The following is an 18,914-nucleotide window of genomic DNA, read 5'->3' as shown; positions in this document are numbered from 1 at the left end:
TATCCAACGAGCCGTCTTGCTGGCCTGATTTGTCATTCATATTGCTAATAAAAATATAAAAATGTGAATATCTGCAGGCTGCAGAGGTGACTCAGTGATTAAGAGCACTTGCTATTCTTGTAGAGGACCCAAATTCAATTCCCAGCACCCACATGGTGGTTCACAACCATCTGTAACTACACTTCCAGGGTACCTATTGCCCTCTTCTGGACTCCATGGGCACCAGGCAAACATATGCTGTACATATACTTGCTTAGGTATACACATAATATAAACAAATTTTTAAAGGAGGTGAGTGATAGGGCTTTAGTTCAGTGATAGAGGCCTTGCCTAGTCAGCGCAAGGCCCTGGGTTCAGTCCTCAGCTCTGGGAAAAAAAATGTGAATATTGTTTGACTTAATGGTTTTACTTGTAGGACACATCTCAAAGATAAATTGTACATTGCTATAAGGATATATAATACTTACTATTTTAAGATTTATTTTACTTTATGTGTGTGAGTGTTTTGCTCACATGCATGTAAGTATACCTGGTGCCCATGGAGACCAGAAGAGAGCATTGGATTCCCAGGAACTGGAGTTGCAGATGGTTATGAGCTGCTGTGTATGTGGTGGAATTTGAATTTGGGTCCTCTGCAGGAAAAAAATGCTCTTAACTGTTGAGCCATTTTTCCAGGCCCCAGGATGTATATTATTTTAATAATTTTCAAATTTCAAGTATTCTTATGCTTCCATCAATATAATAAATGGATTATGGACTACTGAAATATTAAGTATTCATTCCAAAATTATATTACATAAAATTACATCTTGTCAGAACATAGAGGATACCCACAATGTGTTGTTAAACTGACTACAGTTTATTGCAGCAGTTCTCAACCTGTGGGTCGTGACACCTTTGGGGGTCACATATCAGATACCTACATTATGATTCATAGCAGTAACAAATTCATTATAATTAGCATTAAAATTCATTACAGTTAGGAAGTAGCAATGCAATAATTCTAAGGTTGGGGGTCACCACAACATGAAGAACTGTATTAAAGTGTCACAGCATGAGGAAGGTTGAGGACCACCAGTTTATGGGTTATATGGTTATATAAGTTACAGAAGTGCTAGAGCATGCTCTAGTTATCTCTGAGATGGACAATTGATGATATCCACCTGTTTTAAACATTTGTGGCCCAGGCTGATGGCAAACTTAGCATTTTCTTTCCGGCACTTTCTGGAGGCAGGAGTTGCAGCTGTGTCACCATTCCCTGAACTTGACGTTGTAAAAATAGCGTTATTACTTCCTGAGCGTGTTGTCTGACTCTTTTGTAATTACCTTGCTTCCGTCCTCGAGGAAACGAGCAAAACCAGCCTTACAGTGAAATGTTTAACAGCCGCTGATTCCTAAATGTGTGGTTTAAAATCAGAACCTCCAATGAAATGATATGGAAATTATCACCTCAATGCCATGTGTTCTGTGGCTACTGAGGGTAGTCTCTATCTTTACCATAGTCTTGATATGTCATAATAATTTGGAAGAAAAATTATGTTTTCCTCATAAATTTATTTATGTTTTCAGAATACATTAAAATGGCAGATCACTATGTTCCTGTGCCTGGAGGACCAAACAACAACAATTATGCAAATGTGGAATTAATTCTTGACATTGCTAAAAGGATCCCTGTACAAGTAAGAGCCTTTGAGGAGCCAGTTCCTCCCTTTGCACTTAGTCAGAGTGAAGACCTCTTGTTCAAAGAATTTAATGTGAAGTCTTTTTTTCAAAATTTTTGATGATGTATTTTTATTTTCTGTTTGTTGTTTTTGTCTGCCTGTGTCTCCTGGAACTGAAGCTGTCATGTGGGTGCTGGGAATTGAACCCAGGTCTTCTAGAAGAGCAGCCAGTGCTCTTTAACTGCTGAGTCTTCTCTCCAGCCCTGGAAAATTCTTAAATGTCTTTATATGAAATAATTAAAGCAGACAAGGAGAGAAGAAATGGAAGGGAAGGCATAGTTAAAAATAAACATAGTAAACAAAGAATGTTTGGAAAGATCTTTCAGAGATTTTTTTTTCCTATTCTGTGCATCTCACCTTCAAGCCATCCCAAATAAGAACTTGACTATTTCCTGAAGAATATCTTAACTACAGTATGGTGCTGTTTTGGAAGATTCTTGTTTTCATATTGTGTTTGGAAATTTATAGTAAATATCTTAAAGTCCAATGAGGGGGGAAAATATCCTCTAGACCAGTGGCCCTCAACCTTCCTAATGCTGTGATCCTTTAATACAGCCCCTCATGTTGTGGTGATTCCCAACCATAAAATTATTTTTGTTACAACCCCATAACTCTAGTTTTGCTACTGTTATGAATTGTAATGAATCTGTGTTTTCAGATGGTTGTAGGTGATTCCTGTGGAAAGATCTTATGATCCAAAATGGGTTATGACTCACAGGTTGGGAACCAGTGCTAAACTTGCTAGACCATGTCACTACTAGATACAAAGGCAGAGTTGGGTGGCCAGAATGTGAAGATTGTCACAATTTATTTCCTTCCTTCCTTCCCTCCTTCCTCCCTCCCTTCCTTCCTTTCTTTGCTTTCTTTCCTCCCTTCCTTCCTCCATCCTTTCTTCATTTCTTTTTTACTTTTTAAAAATCAAAATACAGGGCTGGAGAGATGGCTCAGAGGTTAAGAGCATTGCCTGCTCTTCCAAAGGTCCTGAGTTCAATTACCAGCAACCACATGGTGGCTCACAACCATCTGTAATGGGTCTGGTGCCCTCTTCTGGCCTGCAGGCATGCATACATACAGAATATTGTATACATAATAAATAAATAAATATAATAAAAAAAATCAAAATATAAAAACAACAGGGTTTCTCTGTATAGCCCTGGTTGTCCTGGAACTCTGTAGACCAGGATGTTCTCAAACTCAGAGATCCACCTGCCTTTGTCTCCTGAGTGCTGGGATTAAAGACTTACACCACCACACCCAGCTTTCAGGCTTTCTTTAGAAAGCTCTAAGATTGTGAGTTGCATTTCCTAAAGAGCAAGACTTGAGTTCATCTTTCTGATTCCACTTGTTTTTTTTGTTCTCTTGAGGGCTTTTGTCATAAACAACTGCTTATTGTTATTCTGTGGAAGGTTTGCTAGTTTTAGATCACAGAAGTTGAATTAAACCCTGGGCTGCTGTGGAGCTGTTATACTACATCTAATAGGGCCAGCTTGGATACAGCAAAGCAATTTGAAGTCTTCTTAGTATTACCTTTAAGAATGATTCATATTGTTATTCTGTTTTTGTAGGCAGTGTGGGCTGGCTGGGGTCATGCCTCTGAGAACCCCAAGCTTCCAGAGCTTCTCTTAAAAAATGGCATCGCTTTCATGGGTAAGCCTTTTGAGTTACACTGTGCCTGTAGTTCTTATGTCAGTTTTGTCCATATTCTGTTGTCTTACTTTTGTTTTTAGAAGTTCTTTCATTTAACTTCAACTTACGTTGAAGTTCTTTCATTTCATCTTGAAGATTTTTTTGTTCCTGAGTTGTTTAATCTGAGTTATGAAAAAGACTGATTTTTAAACATGGACTGTTTAAAAATCTTTGCCATTAGCATTAAGAAAACATGTAGAAGGAGGACCTGGTTTTTGATAGCAAAACTAACTGGTTACTTAGGGTACCCTAATAGTGTCCTTAAATATGAATTAGCACCTTTGTATTTGAAGTATATAATTTATTTTCTACCAGTGAGAGCTATTTCTTCCTGCTTTTCTACTCTCATCATAGCTGAAGGAAAAGTGGGGGTTCTAGGGCTCCTCTGCAATGCTAACAATGCTTTGTAAGCATTATTAAGGGGGAAAAATATCTTTGTTATGTTCCCCAAGATCAAGTAGTGTATATTTCATACGTAAATCCTAAAATTTTACCAGCTTTACTTTAGGATTTAGAGAAATGACTTTGTTACTTGGTTAATGTGGATTTTGACTCATAAAATTGGATTTTTTTCAGAAATTTAATAATAGAATTTCTGTATGTTGAGCTGTTCTTGTATGCAACCAGTTTATTGCATTGGATTCTAGAAACAATGCAAAGATGAGTCAAAGCGTGGTGGTCACTATTTGTCATGAGTGGGACAAGAAAGGAGGCAGAGATACTGCTGTTAAGGTTCCTCTCTTGTTTTGTTTTCAGGCCCTCCAAGCCAGGCTATGTGGGCTTTGGGAGATAAGATTGCATCGTCTATTGTGGCTCAAACTGCAGGCATCCCAACTCTTCCCTGGAGTGGCAGTGGTAAGAAATTATTTCTTGTTTTTTGGTTTGTTAATTCTTATATGTGTGTATGATATGGGTATATGTGTGGGTGTTTCCCTAGGTATAAATGGTCATATGTGTGAGTACAGAGTGGAGACCCAAATATCAAAGGCCTTCCTTTTCCATTCTCTATTTACTCTTGTGGTTTTTATCATATTTTAGGAATATAATTTGAGTACTAGATACAAACACTAAACTGAGATCTGGAATGATACAGGGACTTGATTTGGAGAAACTCTAGGATACATACTTTGGCAGGGGTAGGGTAGACTGGAAGCATCCTCAAAGACAGGCTTGCAGAGATATGGTTAGTAGTCACCTTTCTCCCAAACATGCAGAAGGATAAAAATTGAGAAATGATTTATCCTTGCCAATTCTTTAGATTGTCATGTGAATTTTTAAGCAATTATGCACTCACACACAGGGAATAAACACATTAAAACCTTTTAAAAATAGGAATGACTATTATCTTGAGACTGAACAGATTTGAACCCCTTTTCTTCTGACTCTCCAGAGCATTGCCATATCTTTTCCAGACCTGCTGGGTCAAATAGTTTAAAAGGCTGAATTTGTTCTTGTTTGAATGGAGAGGCTGTAGTGTTCCCCTTGGAGCTGAATAGAGAGACATTTAGGGACCATGGAATCATGACTCTGCTGAGACCAATAAAACCACCATTTTTGTTTCCAGAGGCTCATAAAGATTAAATTATTTCTCAGACCTCTGGCCCCAGAGCAGGCCTGAAAACATTGAAGGTACTTTGCCTGTGTGTTGCTGTGAGAAATCTGCCATATTTCTTTCTCTCCTTTTCTCTCTCCTTTTTCCTTTTCCTCTACTCCCCACCCCCATCCTTGTATCTTTATATCTAGATCTCTGCCCACTGTCCTTGATATTTCTAATTTAAGAACCCAAAATGCTTGCCCATGCTATAGCTGAATACTGTTGTCTCCGTGGACTGATCAAGGTTTTATATTATTCTTCTGCCCCCCACCAATCTGCCTTCAATCTTTGGTAAATACAATAGCTTTAAAAGAAGGTATCATGAGCCAAGTGTGTGGAACATGTCTGTAATCCCTGCACTGAGGATGCAAAGGCTGGAGGATTGCAAGTTCAAGACCAGTCTCCACTACTGGTCTTGTACCAGTATGTCAAGTATCAGGCCAGTGTAGACTACATGTCCTTTTTTGAGAGTGGGCAAAAAAATTGACACGAGCTCTCATAGGTGATCTCAGGTCATTATTGTCTATTGTAGGTCTTCGTGTGGATTGGCAAGAAAATGATTTTTCGAAGCGCATCTTAAATGTTCCACAGGATCTGTATGAGAAAGGCTATGTGAAGGATGTGGATGATGGACTGAGGGTAAGTACTGACTCTAGGGGTCGTCAATTCTAGATACAAATATGGGGACTTGGGGTCCGATTCATGACATACACCCTTGCTAGGTGTAGGGTTGTAAGGCCAGGACAAGTATACCTTAAGTGTGGAGTGAGGAAGTGACTTTAACCTTAAATAGTTTAGTCTTGAAGGGGACTGGTCACCCGCAGAGGATTTCTTGGGTGTTAATTCAGTGTTTTAAGGAGGTACTGATTCTTCCTCTCTGCCAGCTGTTAGTGTGTGAGGGACGCTAGAAGCACCATCCCTTTCCCCTTGTGGATCAAGACAGAGAGGCCAGGCAGGTAGTTGTCAGCTTTATTGTTATAGAGATATTTGTGAACATGGCTTATGTGTATAACAGCAGTGAAATTTATGGGGAATTAGCTAGGCTCCTCCTCACTCTCTTAACTGGCAGTGCTCAATAACCAGACTTCCCTCCATAGACAGCTTTTATTCTTCAACTTACCATATGACTGAGAACTCAGAAAGATCATGTGTTCAGTGCTGTGAGCTGGTTTCAGAGGAAGAGGCTGAGCAAGCATGCCCGATTTCTTTCCAAATTGGCCAGTTAAATAACCTTTTCTTTTGAGGAGTAAAGGAGTCAAGCAAGAGAGGCCCTGTGACAGTATTATCACTCAGAATTATTATCCATTAGAAATGTGCCCCCACCATCACCCTTTATTGTCTTATGGTTCCCTCCAGTGTTTCTCTTCCACTTAGTTGTGCACTTTTTTCTTATATAATTATATAATTCAAGTTAATCATCCTATGATTTACCCAAGGCTCTACTGTAACCAGTGTAACGAGAACTTTAGTATCATCCCTAGATGATTAATGCTGAGAATATGAAGAGACATTGGGACCACATGCTGAAAATTGGTTTTCTGACAGGTTTTAATAATATTTTGAGATTTTATTGCTTTTATGTTTTATAAAACGTAGGATCAGGGGCCTGGAGAGTTGGCTCAGTGGTTAAGAGCACTTGCTGCAAAGGACCTAGGTTCAATTCTCAGCACCCACATGAAAGACTCACTGCCTCCTCTGGCCCAGGCTTTCATGTGATTCACAGAGGTACAAGTAGGAAAAATACTCAATACACATAAAATAATAAAAACTTAAAAAAAAAGGAAGGAAGAAGAAAAAAAGGATGTTTGGAAGTTCTGAATTAACAAGTCTTGGTTATGTGGGGCTTGAAACTATGCCAAAACTGTTGCCTTGTATGATATATACAATATATATCATATAATATTATATAATACTTCATATTACTAGTTATAGTGAGCATTGGTGGCACACACCTTTAATCCCAGCACTCAAGAGTTCGAGGCCACCCAGAGAGAGTTCTAGGACAAGCCGGCACTATGTAGAGAGACTGTCTAGAAAAACAAAACAGAACAAAAATTTATTGGAGCTGTCAAGACTTTAAATGGCATGTACACTTAACAACCTGGTCCCAGAGTCCTCAGAACCCATGTAAAAGCCTGACACAGTAGTGTATTTGCATTTTTCTGTGGTTGCAGCACACTTCTACAGGAAGATACAGAGACAGGTGTACTGTCAGAAGCTTGAGGGTGAGCCAGCTTGGCATATGAAGCTGTGGAGAAATAAGTAAAATCTATTATTTTATTACTTTAAAATAAAGTGGTGACAAGTTCTGCCACTGCTAAAGGTCCCAGTGATACATGGAGACAATGCCTCTTGGTAGATGATACAAAAGGCATCTTAGGAAGATACACTGTTTTAGTCTGACTTGAATACTATTAATTCAGGAGGGTCTGGAATGTCATTTGAGTTCACTATTGTTTGTAGTTCAAGTTAATCATCCTATGATTTACCCTTTCCTTTTAGTTACATGAACATGTGTGCAGGTTCTTTGGAGGCCAGCAGAGGGTGTCAGATCTTCTGGAGTTGGAGTTGCAGTAATTGTAAGCTGCCTAGTTTGGGTGCAAGAAACTGAAGTTAGGTTTTCTGGAAAGTTGCACACTCTAACCACTGAGCCATCTCCCTAATCTTTGAAGACTGTATTCTTTTTTTAAAATATTATTATTATTATTATTATTATTATTATTATTATTATTTTGAGACAGAGTCTCTCTACATAGCCATAGTTGTCCTGGAACTCACTTTGTAGACCATGTTGACTTGCTTCTGCCTTCTAAGAGTTGGGATCCGAAGCATCTGCCACCATGCCCAACTAGTGACTATATTTTTATTTCCCTCCCTCTCTCTGTTCTTACCTCCCTCTCTCTCTCTCTCTCTCTCTCTCTCTCTCTCTCTCTCTCTCTCTCTCTCTCCTGTTTTATTTTGAGACAATGTCTCTGTATGTAGCCCTGCCTGTTCTAGATTTATCTAGACTAGGGTAGCCTTGAACTCACAGAGATCCGCCTGCCTCTGCCTGTTGAGTGCTGGGATTAAAGGCATGTGCCACTACACCTATCTCTTTAATGATTTTATTCCTAAATGAAGAAAATACCAATTCTCTTTCTTTACTAACATATCTCTTCCATTTTTTTCTCTTTTTTCTTGAAGGCAGCTGAGGAAGTTGGTTATCCAGTGATGATCAAGGCCTCAGAAGGAGGAGGAGGAAAGGGAATCAGAAAAGTTAACAATGCAGATGACTTCCCTAACCTCTTCAGACAGGTAGAGTACACGTTGATTTGCTTGTTTGAGTTACCATGTATATCAGAGATAAGTGATTTAACTTATTAGTGTATTTAGATAAACAGAAAATGTTGTTTGTATTTTTATGTGTATGTAGTCTAAGCTTTGTTTTTAGCCTTTATCTGATTATTCATAGGAGTGGAGTGAATTAATGAACTATCCGATTCAGTGTAAATTCATTCGGTTATGTAATTCAAGCACTATATAGAGATAACTTTTTTCTCCATGGTGTGTGCCTCACACACCGTGTTGGTAAGAAGAGACAATGTCATTCTACATTCTTGTGCTCTTTTTTTGATGTTGTCGGTAAGGGTATGATATGGTGGGATACACTCATCTGCTTAGCCTTATGTTGGCTTGATGCCAAGCTCTCAGACAGGCTTTTCCTTACTTCTTGTGAAGTTGGCTGGAGGCCCTTGAGTTTCTTCCATGTTCTGTATCCTGTTGGTCAGTAACCCATACCCTCGCCTATGCTCTATGGCAATCCCGCCCTAGCACAGGAGCCTCATGATAGATTCTCAGTGTGTGCGGACTGGGTGCCTCAGAAAGTTTATCCTCTCGTTTCTCTTGGTTTTACCTTTGCTTTCTGTGGCAATACTACAGGTAAGTTGAAAAAGGGAGACCAAATTCTTTCCTGTTCTACCCTACAAGTCACCTTCACAAGCTTGTTTCCTTTTCTTTTCTTTTACCACCAAAACTTAAGATGTGACAGAAAAAAGAAAACTGAGAGACATGTTTTACCTTGTCGTGTTGCTAGCACTTTTTTTATATACCTCCTTCTACCATCCTTTTTTGTGTATGCTCTTTGTTCACACCATTTTCATTCAGTGGCCAATTTCTTGCTTATTTCTCAAGAGGTAAGAGGAAAAGCTATGATTTGATAAAGAAAATTATAAAAGTATTGCTCTACTACATTTCTTTTGAATGTCAAGTTGATTATCACCTGTTCTTTTCATTATATTTCTTTTGTAAAGTTTAATTTTGTAGGTAAATTGTGTTAGAGGGAGACTGCAAGATTGTTTCATGCAGTTCAGAAAAAAAGGTTTACTCTCATAATGTAAAAGTATTTTTAATGATAACAGATATTTCATAACTACCTCTTAGCTTGGAATTAAGTATATGAAGACTCTGGAACACTAAGAATTCGTTTAAAATAAAAGTCCTTAATTTCTAATTAATGTCTAGCTAAATCAATCTTCCTATTCAAAAGCACCTAAAAATGCACAGTCATGGTATTGATTTCGTAGTTTAGTTAGTAGAATGTTAGTTTTTTGTGCAGGGTGCCTTTAGTTTTAAGCCCTGGTGTCATGAACCGTTTATGGTGGTGCATGCCTGTCTTCTCAAATACAATCAGGTTTATGTACGTATGTATACACAAAAATAGATATTAACAGATGGGATTAGACATGTTCAGTGGTATGGCCATAGAGAGCAGGGGGATCAGAAATTAAGGTCGTTCTTGATTTTAGCTATATTGTAGGGGACAAGAAAGGAAAACTGAATTAGATTTTTCTTTCTTTAAAGCCTGTTAAGAGATTGGAAACTTTTCAAGATGGTAAAGAATTATGAGAGACTGGGAGGTGGTAATGCATGTTTTTAATCCTGGCACTCCGGAGGCAGAGGCAGATAGATGGATCTCTGATTTTGAAGCCAGCCTGGGCTACAGAGGGAGTTCTAGGACAGCCAGAGCTACACAGAGAAACCCTCTTTTCAAAAAACCAAAAAATGGAAAAAAAAATTAGAAGAAACAAAAACTTAGAGATAAGCCTGGGAGTTGAAGACATTATTATTTTTTTTCTTTCACAGAGCTATCTTCTAGTTTAAGGTAAAATAGCTAACTGGGCATGGCAGCTCACACCCCTAACATCAGGACTCAGGAGTAGGAAGCATGCTAAGCTTAAGGGCAGCCTTGTCTACATAGTAAGACCCAGCTTCAAAAAGCAAACAAATAACAGCTCCTTCCTCAGGAGAAAGAAGGAAAATTATGAAACTGGTTCAGAATTTTCTTTTTTTCTTTTTCTTTCTTTCTTTTTTTGGGGTTGTTTGCTTTCTTTTTTTTTTTTATTGAGAAAAGGAAAAAAAAACAAGTTTTTGCCTCCTCCCAGACTCCCATTTCCCTCCCCCTCCTCCCACCCTTCTCCCCCTCCTCCCACCCTTCTCCCCCTCCCCCTACTCCTCTCCCCCTCCCTCTCCAGTCCAAAGAGCAGTCAGGGTTCCCTGCCCTGTGGTAAGTCCTAGGTCCTCCCCCCTCTGTCCATATCTAGGAAGGTGAACATCCAAACTGGCTAGGCTCCCACAAAGCCAGCACATTAAGTAGGATCAAAACCCCGTGCCATTGTCCTTGGCTTCTCATCAGTCCTCATTGTTCGCCATGTTCAGAGAGTCCGGCCCTATCCCATGCTTTTTCAGTCACAGTCCAGCTGGCCTTGGTGAGCTCCCAATAGATCAGCTCCACTGTCTCAGTGGGTGGGTGCACCCCTCACGGTCCTGACTTCTCTGCTCATGTTCTCCCTCCTTCTGCTCCTCATTTTGACCTTGGGAACTCAGTCCAGTGCTCCAGTGTGGTCTCTGTCTCTATCTCCATCCATCACCAGATGAAGGTTCTATGGTGATATGCAAGATATTCGTCAGTATTGCTATAGGATAGGGTCATTTCAGGTTCCCTATCCTCAGCTGCCCAAGGAACTAACTGGGGACATCGCCTTGGACTCCTGGGAGCCACTCTAGGTTCAAGTCTCTTGCCAACCCCAGGGTAGCTTCCTTAACTAAGAATTGTGCTTCCGTGCTCCCCTATCCAACCTTCCTTTATCCCAATCATCCTTTTTCCCCAAGTTCCCCCCATCCTCCCCTTCTCCCTTTTCTCTCCCCATCTCCCCTTACCCCCATCCCACCCCACCCCCAAGATCCCAATTTTCTCCCTGGCAATTTTGTCTACTTCCCATAGCCAAGAGGATAACTATATGTTTTTCCTTGGGTTCTTATAAGACTAAGAAGACAAAATTTAGACTTTAGAGATGGTTGAACAGTAATTTTAGAGGTCCCAAGGACTCTATGTTTTATATTGACATCCTGAAGGACTATACCAAAGCAGAAAGAATGAACCAGAAATAGACCAACTTTCATAGGAACTAAATTTTAGATTCAAAACACTTAACTTGATTCAGGTATTATGTTTACAATTGCCAATGCTCCTACCCATCTGCATGCATAAGGCCAATGTCCGTCCTCTCCAGAGAAGATTTTATATATAGTACTTCAAATTACTACTACTAATTTTTTTCATGTAGCATATTAAACAACCAATTTAAAGTAAGTAGTTATATAAATTACATGATTCAAAACCAAGAATTTAGATAATGGAGCTATCAGACAAGGATTTTAGAATAATTATGCTTAATACATTTAAGGAAATTAAAGGCAAGGCTGAGAATTTGGATAGAGAACTAGAAATCATAAAACATTCTAGAACTGGAACTACAATAACTAAAATTAAGACATCAATTAAATATCATGTTACAATTGAAGGAAGAATAAATCATTGAAATATAGAAGAAAATTTAGACTCAAGCAGGAGACCAAAAAATACAGAAAATAGCAATACATAAGTTGCAAAGATGATCACGAAAATGCTTTTCTCTTCACATTTTTACTTACGGTGTAAAATCGTGTCTCTTAACATCAAATAGAGCAATCCTCTTTTTCACTCCTGGATTCCAGCTAGTCTTTTGATTTATTTTTACCAATAGAAGGTGGCAGAAATGGTATAAAAATTCTGAAGCTTAGGTAGTTTATACCTTTCCTTATTGGAATGATCCCTCGACTGCCTCATGAAGAACCCATTCTATACTATTAGAGAAAGAGAGACCATATGAAGCAAAGCAGAGGAGAGCCTTCCAGCTAAGGCCTCTCAGTCCTACCAGATGACTGGTAGCACCACATTTGAACATGTCAGTGAGACTTTGTTAGACTATCAAGCCCTAGTTGAGCTGTTAGACGGCAACAGTGCACAAGTGACAAGTTACCAGGTAAGTCTAGGCCAAAATAGTGTCCCAAGTCATTAGTTGTTTTCTTTTCTTTTTGTTAACTTTTAAGTTTGTTAGCTAGAGCTGTAGGTCAGTAATAGAATGCTTGTCTAGCCTACCTTCCACCCTAGATTTGATCCCTAGTACTGCCAAGCAAACAAACACACAATAAAGGAAATTATTTTCAAAGCATAATTGACAGAGAAATTGATAGCAAAAGGCATGCTACCATCATGAAAAACATGTGACACTATCTTTAGAATTAACTTGTGGACTAAATAAGCTGAGAAGGATATTAATGACGTTATAGAAATAGTGAGCAAATGTTACTGAAGCTAGAAAGAGTAAAGTATTAGTGGAATCTGGAAAAAAGATTACCCGTGTTCTATAATAGTGGAACAAATGACAGAAAACTATTATCTGAGATAACTTAAAAGATAATGTAATTCAGGGCTGGATATATGACTTAGATGTTCAGTTCCTAGCACTATTAGGTGCCTCACAACTGCCTGTAATTCTAGCTCAAGGACATCTGATGCCTTCACCTGACGTCTAAGGGCACTTGGACTCGTGCATATATCCTCACACAGACATACATAGAAATATATATAATTAAATAATGATAATTGAAAAAACTTAAAAAAGATAATGTAATTCATGAAGTCATGAATCTGATTATGAAGATCTCAAAGCAAAATACTGAAAGTATATATTAATGCTGAGTAACTGTAAAAGATGAGGAGTTGGGAGTGTACTTCAATTGGTAACATGCTTGTTTTACCATGCTTGAGGCCTTGGGTTTGATTTCCTTCACCACATAACCTGAGCATGGTTGTATGTGCCTGTAATCTCAGCACTAAAGGGAGTGAAGGAGGATCAGAATTTCAAGGTCATCTTCAAATACTTATTGAGCTTAAGTCATCCTGGTAACATGAGACACTGTCTCAAAAGCAAAAGGGGCTGGAGAATGGCTCAGTGGTGGTTAAGAACACTAACTGCTTTTTCAGAAGATCCACGTTTGATTCCCAACACTCACATGGTGGCTCACAATAGTCTCAGGGAATCTGATACCCTCGTCTGGCCTTTTTGGGCACCAGGCACACTTGTAGTTCATAGACATAAATGCAAGGAAAACATCTATACACATAAAATGAAATCTCCAAAAATGAATAAATAGATAAATAAATTTCTGTTCTTTGAGTAAGGAAAACCAATACATACCCATTTAGATTTCAAGACTGCTGTGAAACCAGTGACTGCTGAGTATCTTCAGTCCTTTCCATTTGAGGAAGAATATCCTTTGTAGTTCTTTCTCCAGTCTCATCATTAAGTGTTGGGGTTTGGGGCAGATAACTTGTCTTTTTAGTTCTCAGGTCTTTGGATGAAAGACAATGTAACCAAGGAGCCAAACAAAGGGGATTCTTTTGTTTCTGGACATGAGTCATGAAAGCAGTGGAAGTCAAGCCTGATGACATGATTGGATGAGACTTTGGGGGTCTTGGGAGGGGGTGAGTCTACCTAGCATGTGGGAAGTCTGTGAATTATTGTGGACCATAGTACATTGTTTGCAGAGATGGCCACAATAACTCCTCCTGTTCCTGTATATACCCTTTGCAATATGACTTTGCCGTTCTTCCCATGAAGAGGTGGTATATCTTTCCTGACTCCTTGAATTGTAGCCAGTTTTGTGGCTTGCTTAGACCAATATTAGGTAGCCAGAGTTACACACATATATTAGAGCCTAGACTTCAAGAGGACATGCAGCTTCTGCCCTCACCCTCTAAGAACATTGTATTGAAGAAGCTTGGTCTTTGCTGTATACCATACTGAAAAGAACATTGGAGGGCTGGAGAGATGGCTCAGTGGTTAAGAGCACCGACTGCTCTTCCACAGGACCCGGGTTCAAATCCCAGCAACCACATGGCAACTCACAACTGTCTGAAGATCCAGTTCCAGGGGATCTGACCCTTCACACCAATGCACATAAAATAAAAGTTTAAAAAAAAAAAAAGAACATTGGAGGACGAGAGACTGCATATAACAGAAATGAGCACATTTCAGTTGAGGCCTTTTATACTTCCTAGCCAACAGTCAGCACAGGTCACCACACTTGTGAAAGAGGCCACTTGTGCCACCAGATGATATTCACACAATTGCAAGACACAGAAGAACTGTGCAGCTGAGCATCATGAGCAAGAAAATGGCTGACATTTTCAGTAGGCCACTGAGTTTTGAAGTAACTTATGTAGCTAGCAAACTAAAGCAGAAAAACTGAAGTATAAAGAAATGGACTATAGTGATACTCTCTAACATTATGAACTTTAAGACTCAGCTGTGAGAAAGAGAATGAAGCAAAACAATAGTTGAAGAAATCATGGAACAGAGAGCTGCTGAAAGCAGAGAAAAATATGTCCAAGAATTTTCTTAAAACTAATAAAAGCTGCCATGCAAAAATAACAAAACCCTGAGTCTCAAGCATGGTGAATACAAGAAAAACCACATATAAGCTTATGAGTAAATCTGCCACCTGCTTCCCTCAAAAAGAAAAAATAAATGGAAGGAAAGAAAGACAGACACATATACTTACAACCTGAAAGCTGTTGGACAAAAGGATTACTTGAAAAAGGCTAAGAAGATTGACAGTTGAGTCAGGCATGGTGGCACACAGCTTTAATCCCTACAGTGGGGACACAGAAGCAGATGGGTCTTGGAGTTCTAGGCCAGCCAGGGCTACAGAGTGAGATTCTGGGGGGAAAAAAGAAGAAGGATGGATCAACAGTTGAATTCTCAGTATTCATACTAGAAACAGAAAGAAAGAAAGAAGCCGGGCGTTGGTGGCGCACGCCTTTAATCCCAGCACTCGGGAGGCAGAGGCAGGTGGATCTCTGTGAGTTCGAGACCAGCCTGGTCTACAGAGCTAGTTCCAGGACAGGCTCCAAAGCTACAGAGAAACCCTGTCTCGAAAAACCAAAAAAAAAAAAAAAAAAAAAAAAAAAGGAAGGAAGGAAAGAAAGATTGGTATATATTTGAAGTGCTAACAAAAATTGTTAATTTAAGTTTTTTCTACCCACTGACAGTGTTTTTCAAAACTCGAGATGGAAGACTTTTGACTTTAGCCTCGTAGTGATATAATGTAAATTAGAAAATCATCTAGTTAGGAGCAATCTACATGTGACTGTCTTTTGAATAGATGGTAATATTTTTGCCCTGTTGTGGGATTTGTGTATGTGTGTGATTTCAAATATTTTGTTTGCCATTTTAACGTACTGAATGTTTCATGTTTTCATATTCCTTAATTAATACTGCTGATAAAACTAAGAATGTTGTACATTAACGATAGACAAAGGCATGGGAATACTCTGTATTCCCACTGTTAATGTAGTCTTGAAAACTTTTAGGCACTGCTTATTGAAAACAAACCAACTTTTCAATTTAGAAAAAATCCTTACTAGTTAAGATTCTTGCTTCCTTTTCCAACACAGGTTCAAGCTGAAGTACCTGGATCACCTATATTTGTAATGAGACTAGCAAAACAATCTCGTCATCTGGAGGTCCAGATTCTAGCAGATCAGTATGGCAATGCCATTTCTTTGTTTGGCCGTGACTGCTCTGTACAGCGCAGACATCAGAAGATCATTGAAGAAGCTCCTGCTGCTATTGCTACCCCAGCAGTATTTGAACATATGGAACAGGTGTGTCTATTAAATGCTTTAATTGCTGTTTTCCTACACAGAGACAGATCTCACTCAACTCATACACTATTATGGGAATGGAAGAAATTTAAGCAGTGATTCTCGATAATGGATAATATTTTTTTTTCCTTTTCCTGGAGGAACATATTCTGATGTTGTTCTTTTAGGAAAATTGTCAAGAAACTTACCGAAGTCTAAAAATAGTTAATCCTAAAAAACAAATCAAAACCAACAACAATAACAACAACAAAAAGCCAATGCACTATTTTGAATAAAGTAGATAAGAAACAAGTTGGGATTTTTAACAAGTTCATGAAGAGCAAGTATAGTTTGCTGGGTTGACTAACATCAAGTCTTCTTCCAGGTATGGTGATTGTACTTAGGATTTCAGCCGTTGGGAGGCTGAATTGGAAGATGGAGAAGTCTAGGCTTTCCTGTGCTGTATACTGAGACCTTGTCTAAAAAGAAAGTATCTTCAGCTGATTTCATTTAAATTCATTATCTTATCATATAAAGTCTTCTAGGTATCTGTGAGCTTACATTATTTAATACTTTTATATAAAGAAGGATGTCCTCCTCATGAGTGTGCCTTGAAAATAGTTGTAGCTTAGGGACATAAACATGATCTTTTTTGTTTTTCCTCTCGTGGGAGAATAACCCACTCTTTATGTTATTAATGATTCATTTTCCTTCATTCTGAGTTCAAAACAAATTGAGCTATATTCTGTCTCAGCTTATTTTCTATTTATTTTGACTCATCTGCTGTAATAGGGATGCCTCAAACATTTTTTAAAAATTTTAATGAGGTCTAACTTCCTAATGATCTCTGTCATCCTCGTTTTTGTATATAGGCTTCTACTTGAGACTGAGGTTTATTGTTCTACCCTTCCATAAGATGGGGCTTGACAAACTATAGCTTAGCTCACAGACCAAATCCAGTCTGCCATTTTCTTTTGTAAATAAAATTTTAGTTTTTATACTCAATTTTTTATGCTTTAATTTATATATTATATTTGATTGTTTATTGCTAAAGTGAGAGAACTGAGTAGCTGTGATAGAGACTATGGCTCACCAAATTGAAAATTATTACTATCTCATCCTTTACCAAAAAGTTTTACCAACCTTTGCTGTTATATGGTGTCAGAATTTTGATAATAAACAAAACAGGAACTGCTCTTTCTTTTCCTGACCACCCATACTTAAAAAAATCACACAGAAACTATATTAATTACAGCACTGTTTGGCCAACGGCTCAGGCATATTCTTAGATAGCTCTTCTATCTTAAATGAACCCATTTCTATTAATCTGCGTATCTCCAAGAGGCTGTGATTTACCAGTAACGTTCTGGCTGAGGTCTTTCTCCTTTGGCAACTACATAGTGTCTCCCTGACTCCACCTACTCTCTGTGTATCTCTGTTTGGGTTTCCTGCTTGACTGTACTCTCCTAAGCCTTTGGCCAAAACAGCTTTATTCATCAACCAATAAAAGTAACACATATCCCACATCAGATAATAAAGCAAACACCATCATTATGTTCCTGTTGTAGCCAGGATGCAGGGGCCCTTAGAGGGCAAGCAAATAATAACACGATAAATAAGTCATATGTGACACTTCTTATGTTCCTCTGCACAAAATTTCATCATAACCCAGCATAAGAATTGTTAGGAGTTATAGTCACTAGCTGGATGACCATGTGCTAGCTGAAATTTGAGAAAACCTTTCCTAAAAAGATGAAGAAAAGTTGTTGGAGACCTGGAGTAACCTGTGCTTTAGCTTATTTTTGCTACCCATTTCCTGTTTGTTAGTTCAGGCTGAGAACACATGTGTTTCTCCAAGGAAAACAGACTGAAGTCACCACAGTCACTTAGCTGTAAGATAGGCATATCAGATCAAGTGTGTTTAGGTTACTGAGAGTTCTAGGTGAGCTACTTTCCTTTCTGTTCATGGGCCAGTGATCTAAAAAAAAGTTTTGTCTTTTCCCCCTGTATACCTATTATGCAATGGTAGAATGGAAGCTATAGAATTGCTATTTGGAAACGTGCATGATACACATCAATCATTGGCCCACAGAAGCTAACAAATCTTTCTGTGCAGGAGTTGTGCTGTCCCTGTTACATAGTGGAGTACTTCCTCAGTTAGACCTGGCTGCCCTTGGTTCTGCTCGTAGGAAGTAAGCTCCTTTGCCATTGTCTTCTAAGACACCTGAATTGACTCTTAATTAGTTTCTGTAAACATGGATTTTACAGGCTCTACCTCCTTGGGGACAATTTCATAGCCTGATTCTCACTGGTGCAGGATTAGAAGTACAAATACGATTTTACTCATTAGTCACTATATTTTGAAGGCCAGGCTTATGGGCTGTTCAGAAATATAATTCCCTCAAATATTTAGTAACGTTCTAAGCTGATTACTTATGTTCAGCTTCAAGTTGGAATAATCAGATGTAGTAATTTCTTTTAGATGTAAAAACTTCTTTTATTTGGTTTTGTTATTTGGTTTTGTTCCGTGAACTATGTACTTGACTATTTTGAAGCCAGCAGAAACTAAAACAACTCCCTTAATCTGTTTGACACTGAGTTGCTTTGGTTAAAGAATTTAATTTCTTGCCGTTGGGCTGTAAAAGCAGTTTCCTTTTTCAACTTTTTAAATATTTTTTGTTTGTTTGAAAGTGTCACCATTTACTGGCCTGGAACTCATCTAGTAAAAGTAGGCTGGCCTTTGCTTTTGGAGTTTTTGGGATTATGAGCATGCATTTGAATCTTAAACTTTGTGTCTCTTTCTGTCTCTGTCTTTCTTGGGGGCAGTGTAGAGTTTTGTGTATCTCAGTCTGAACTCAAACTCTGAGGATAATTTTGAGCTTCAAATCTTCCTCCCTTCATCCCT

General features: G+C 38.6%; 1 protein-coding gene across 4 annotated transcripts in view; it reads left to right on the top strand.

Annotated features, from left to right (window-relative positions):
- The window catches only part of Acaca (acetyl-CoA carboxylase alpha), a 273,487-nt gene that overhangs the window by 88,688 nt on the left and 165,885 nt on the right, over window positions 1–18,914 (top strand). For all 4 annotated transcript variants that reach the window (XM_041664329.1, XM_041664328.1, XM_041664331.1 and 1 more), the window contains 6 exons: window positions 1,570–1,679; window positions 3,287–3,368; window positions 4,164–4,262; window positions 5,534–5,640; window positions 8,185–8,295; window positions 15,821–16,030. In XM_041664329.1, the coding sequence (XP_041520263.1) occupies window positions 1,570–1,679; window positions 3,287–3,368; window positions 4,164–4,262; window positions 5,534–5,640; window positions 8,185–8,295; window positions 15,821–16,030 (719 nt within the window). The remainder of the gene's footprint in view (window positions 1–1,569; window positions 1,680–3,286; window positions 3,369–4,163; window positions 4,263–5,533; window positions 5,641–8,184; window positions 8,296–15,820; window positions 16,031–18,914) is intronic.

The sequence above is a fragment of the Microtus oregoni genome, unplaced genomic scaffold (assembly GCF_018167655.1).
Source record: "Microtus oregoni isolate MIOR12 unplaced genomic scaffold, Mior012 000015F_ref0000493, whole genome shotgun sequence".
Lineage (NCBI taxonomy): Eukaryota > Metazoa > Chordata > Mammalia > Rodentia > Cricetidae > Microtus > Microtus oregoni.
This window is presented reverse-complemented; position numbering and strand designations above follow the sequence as displayed.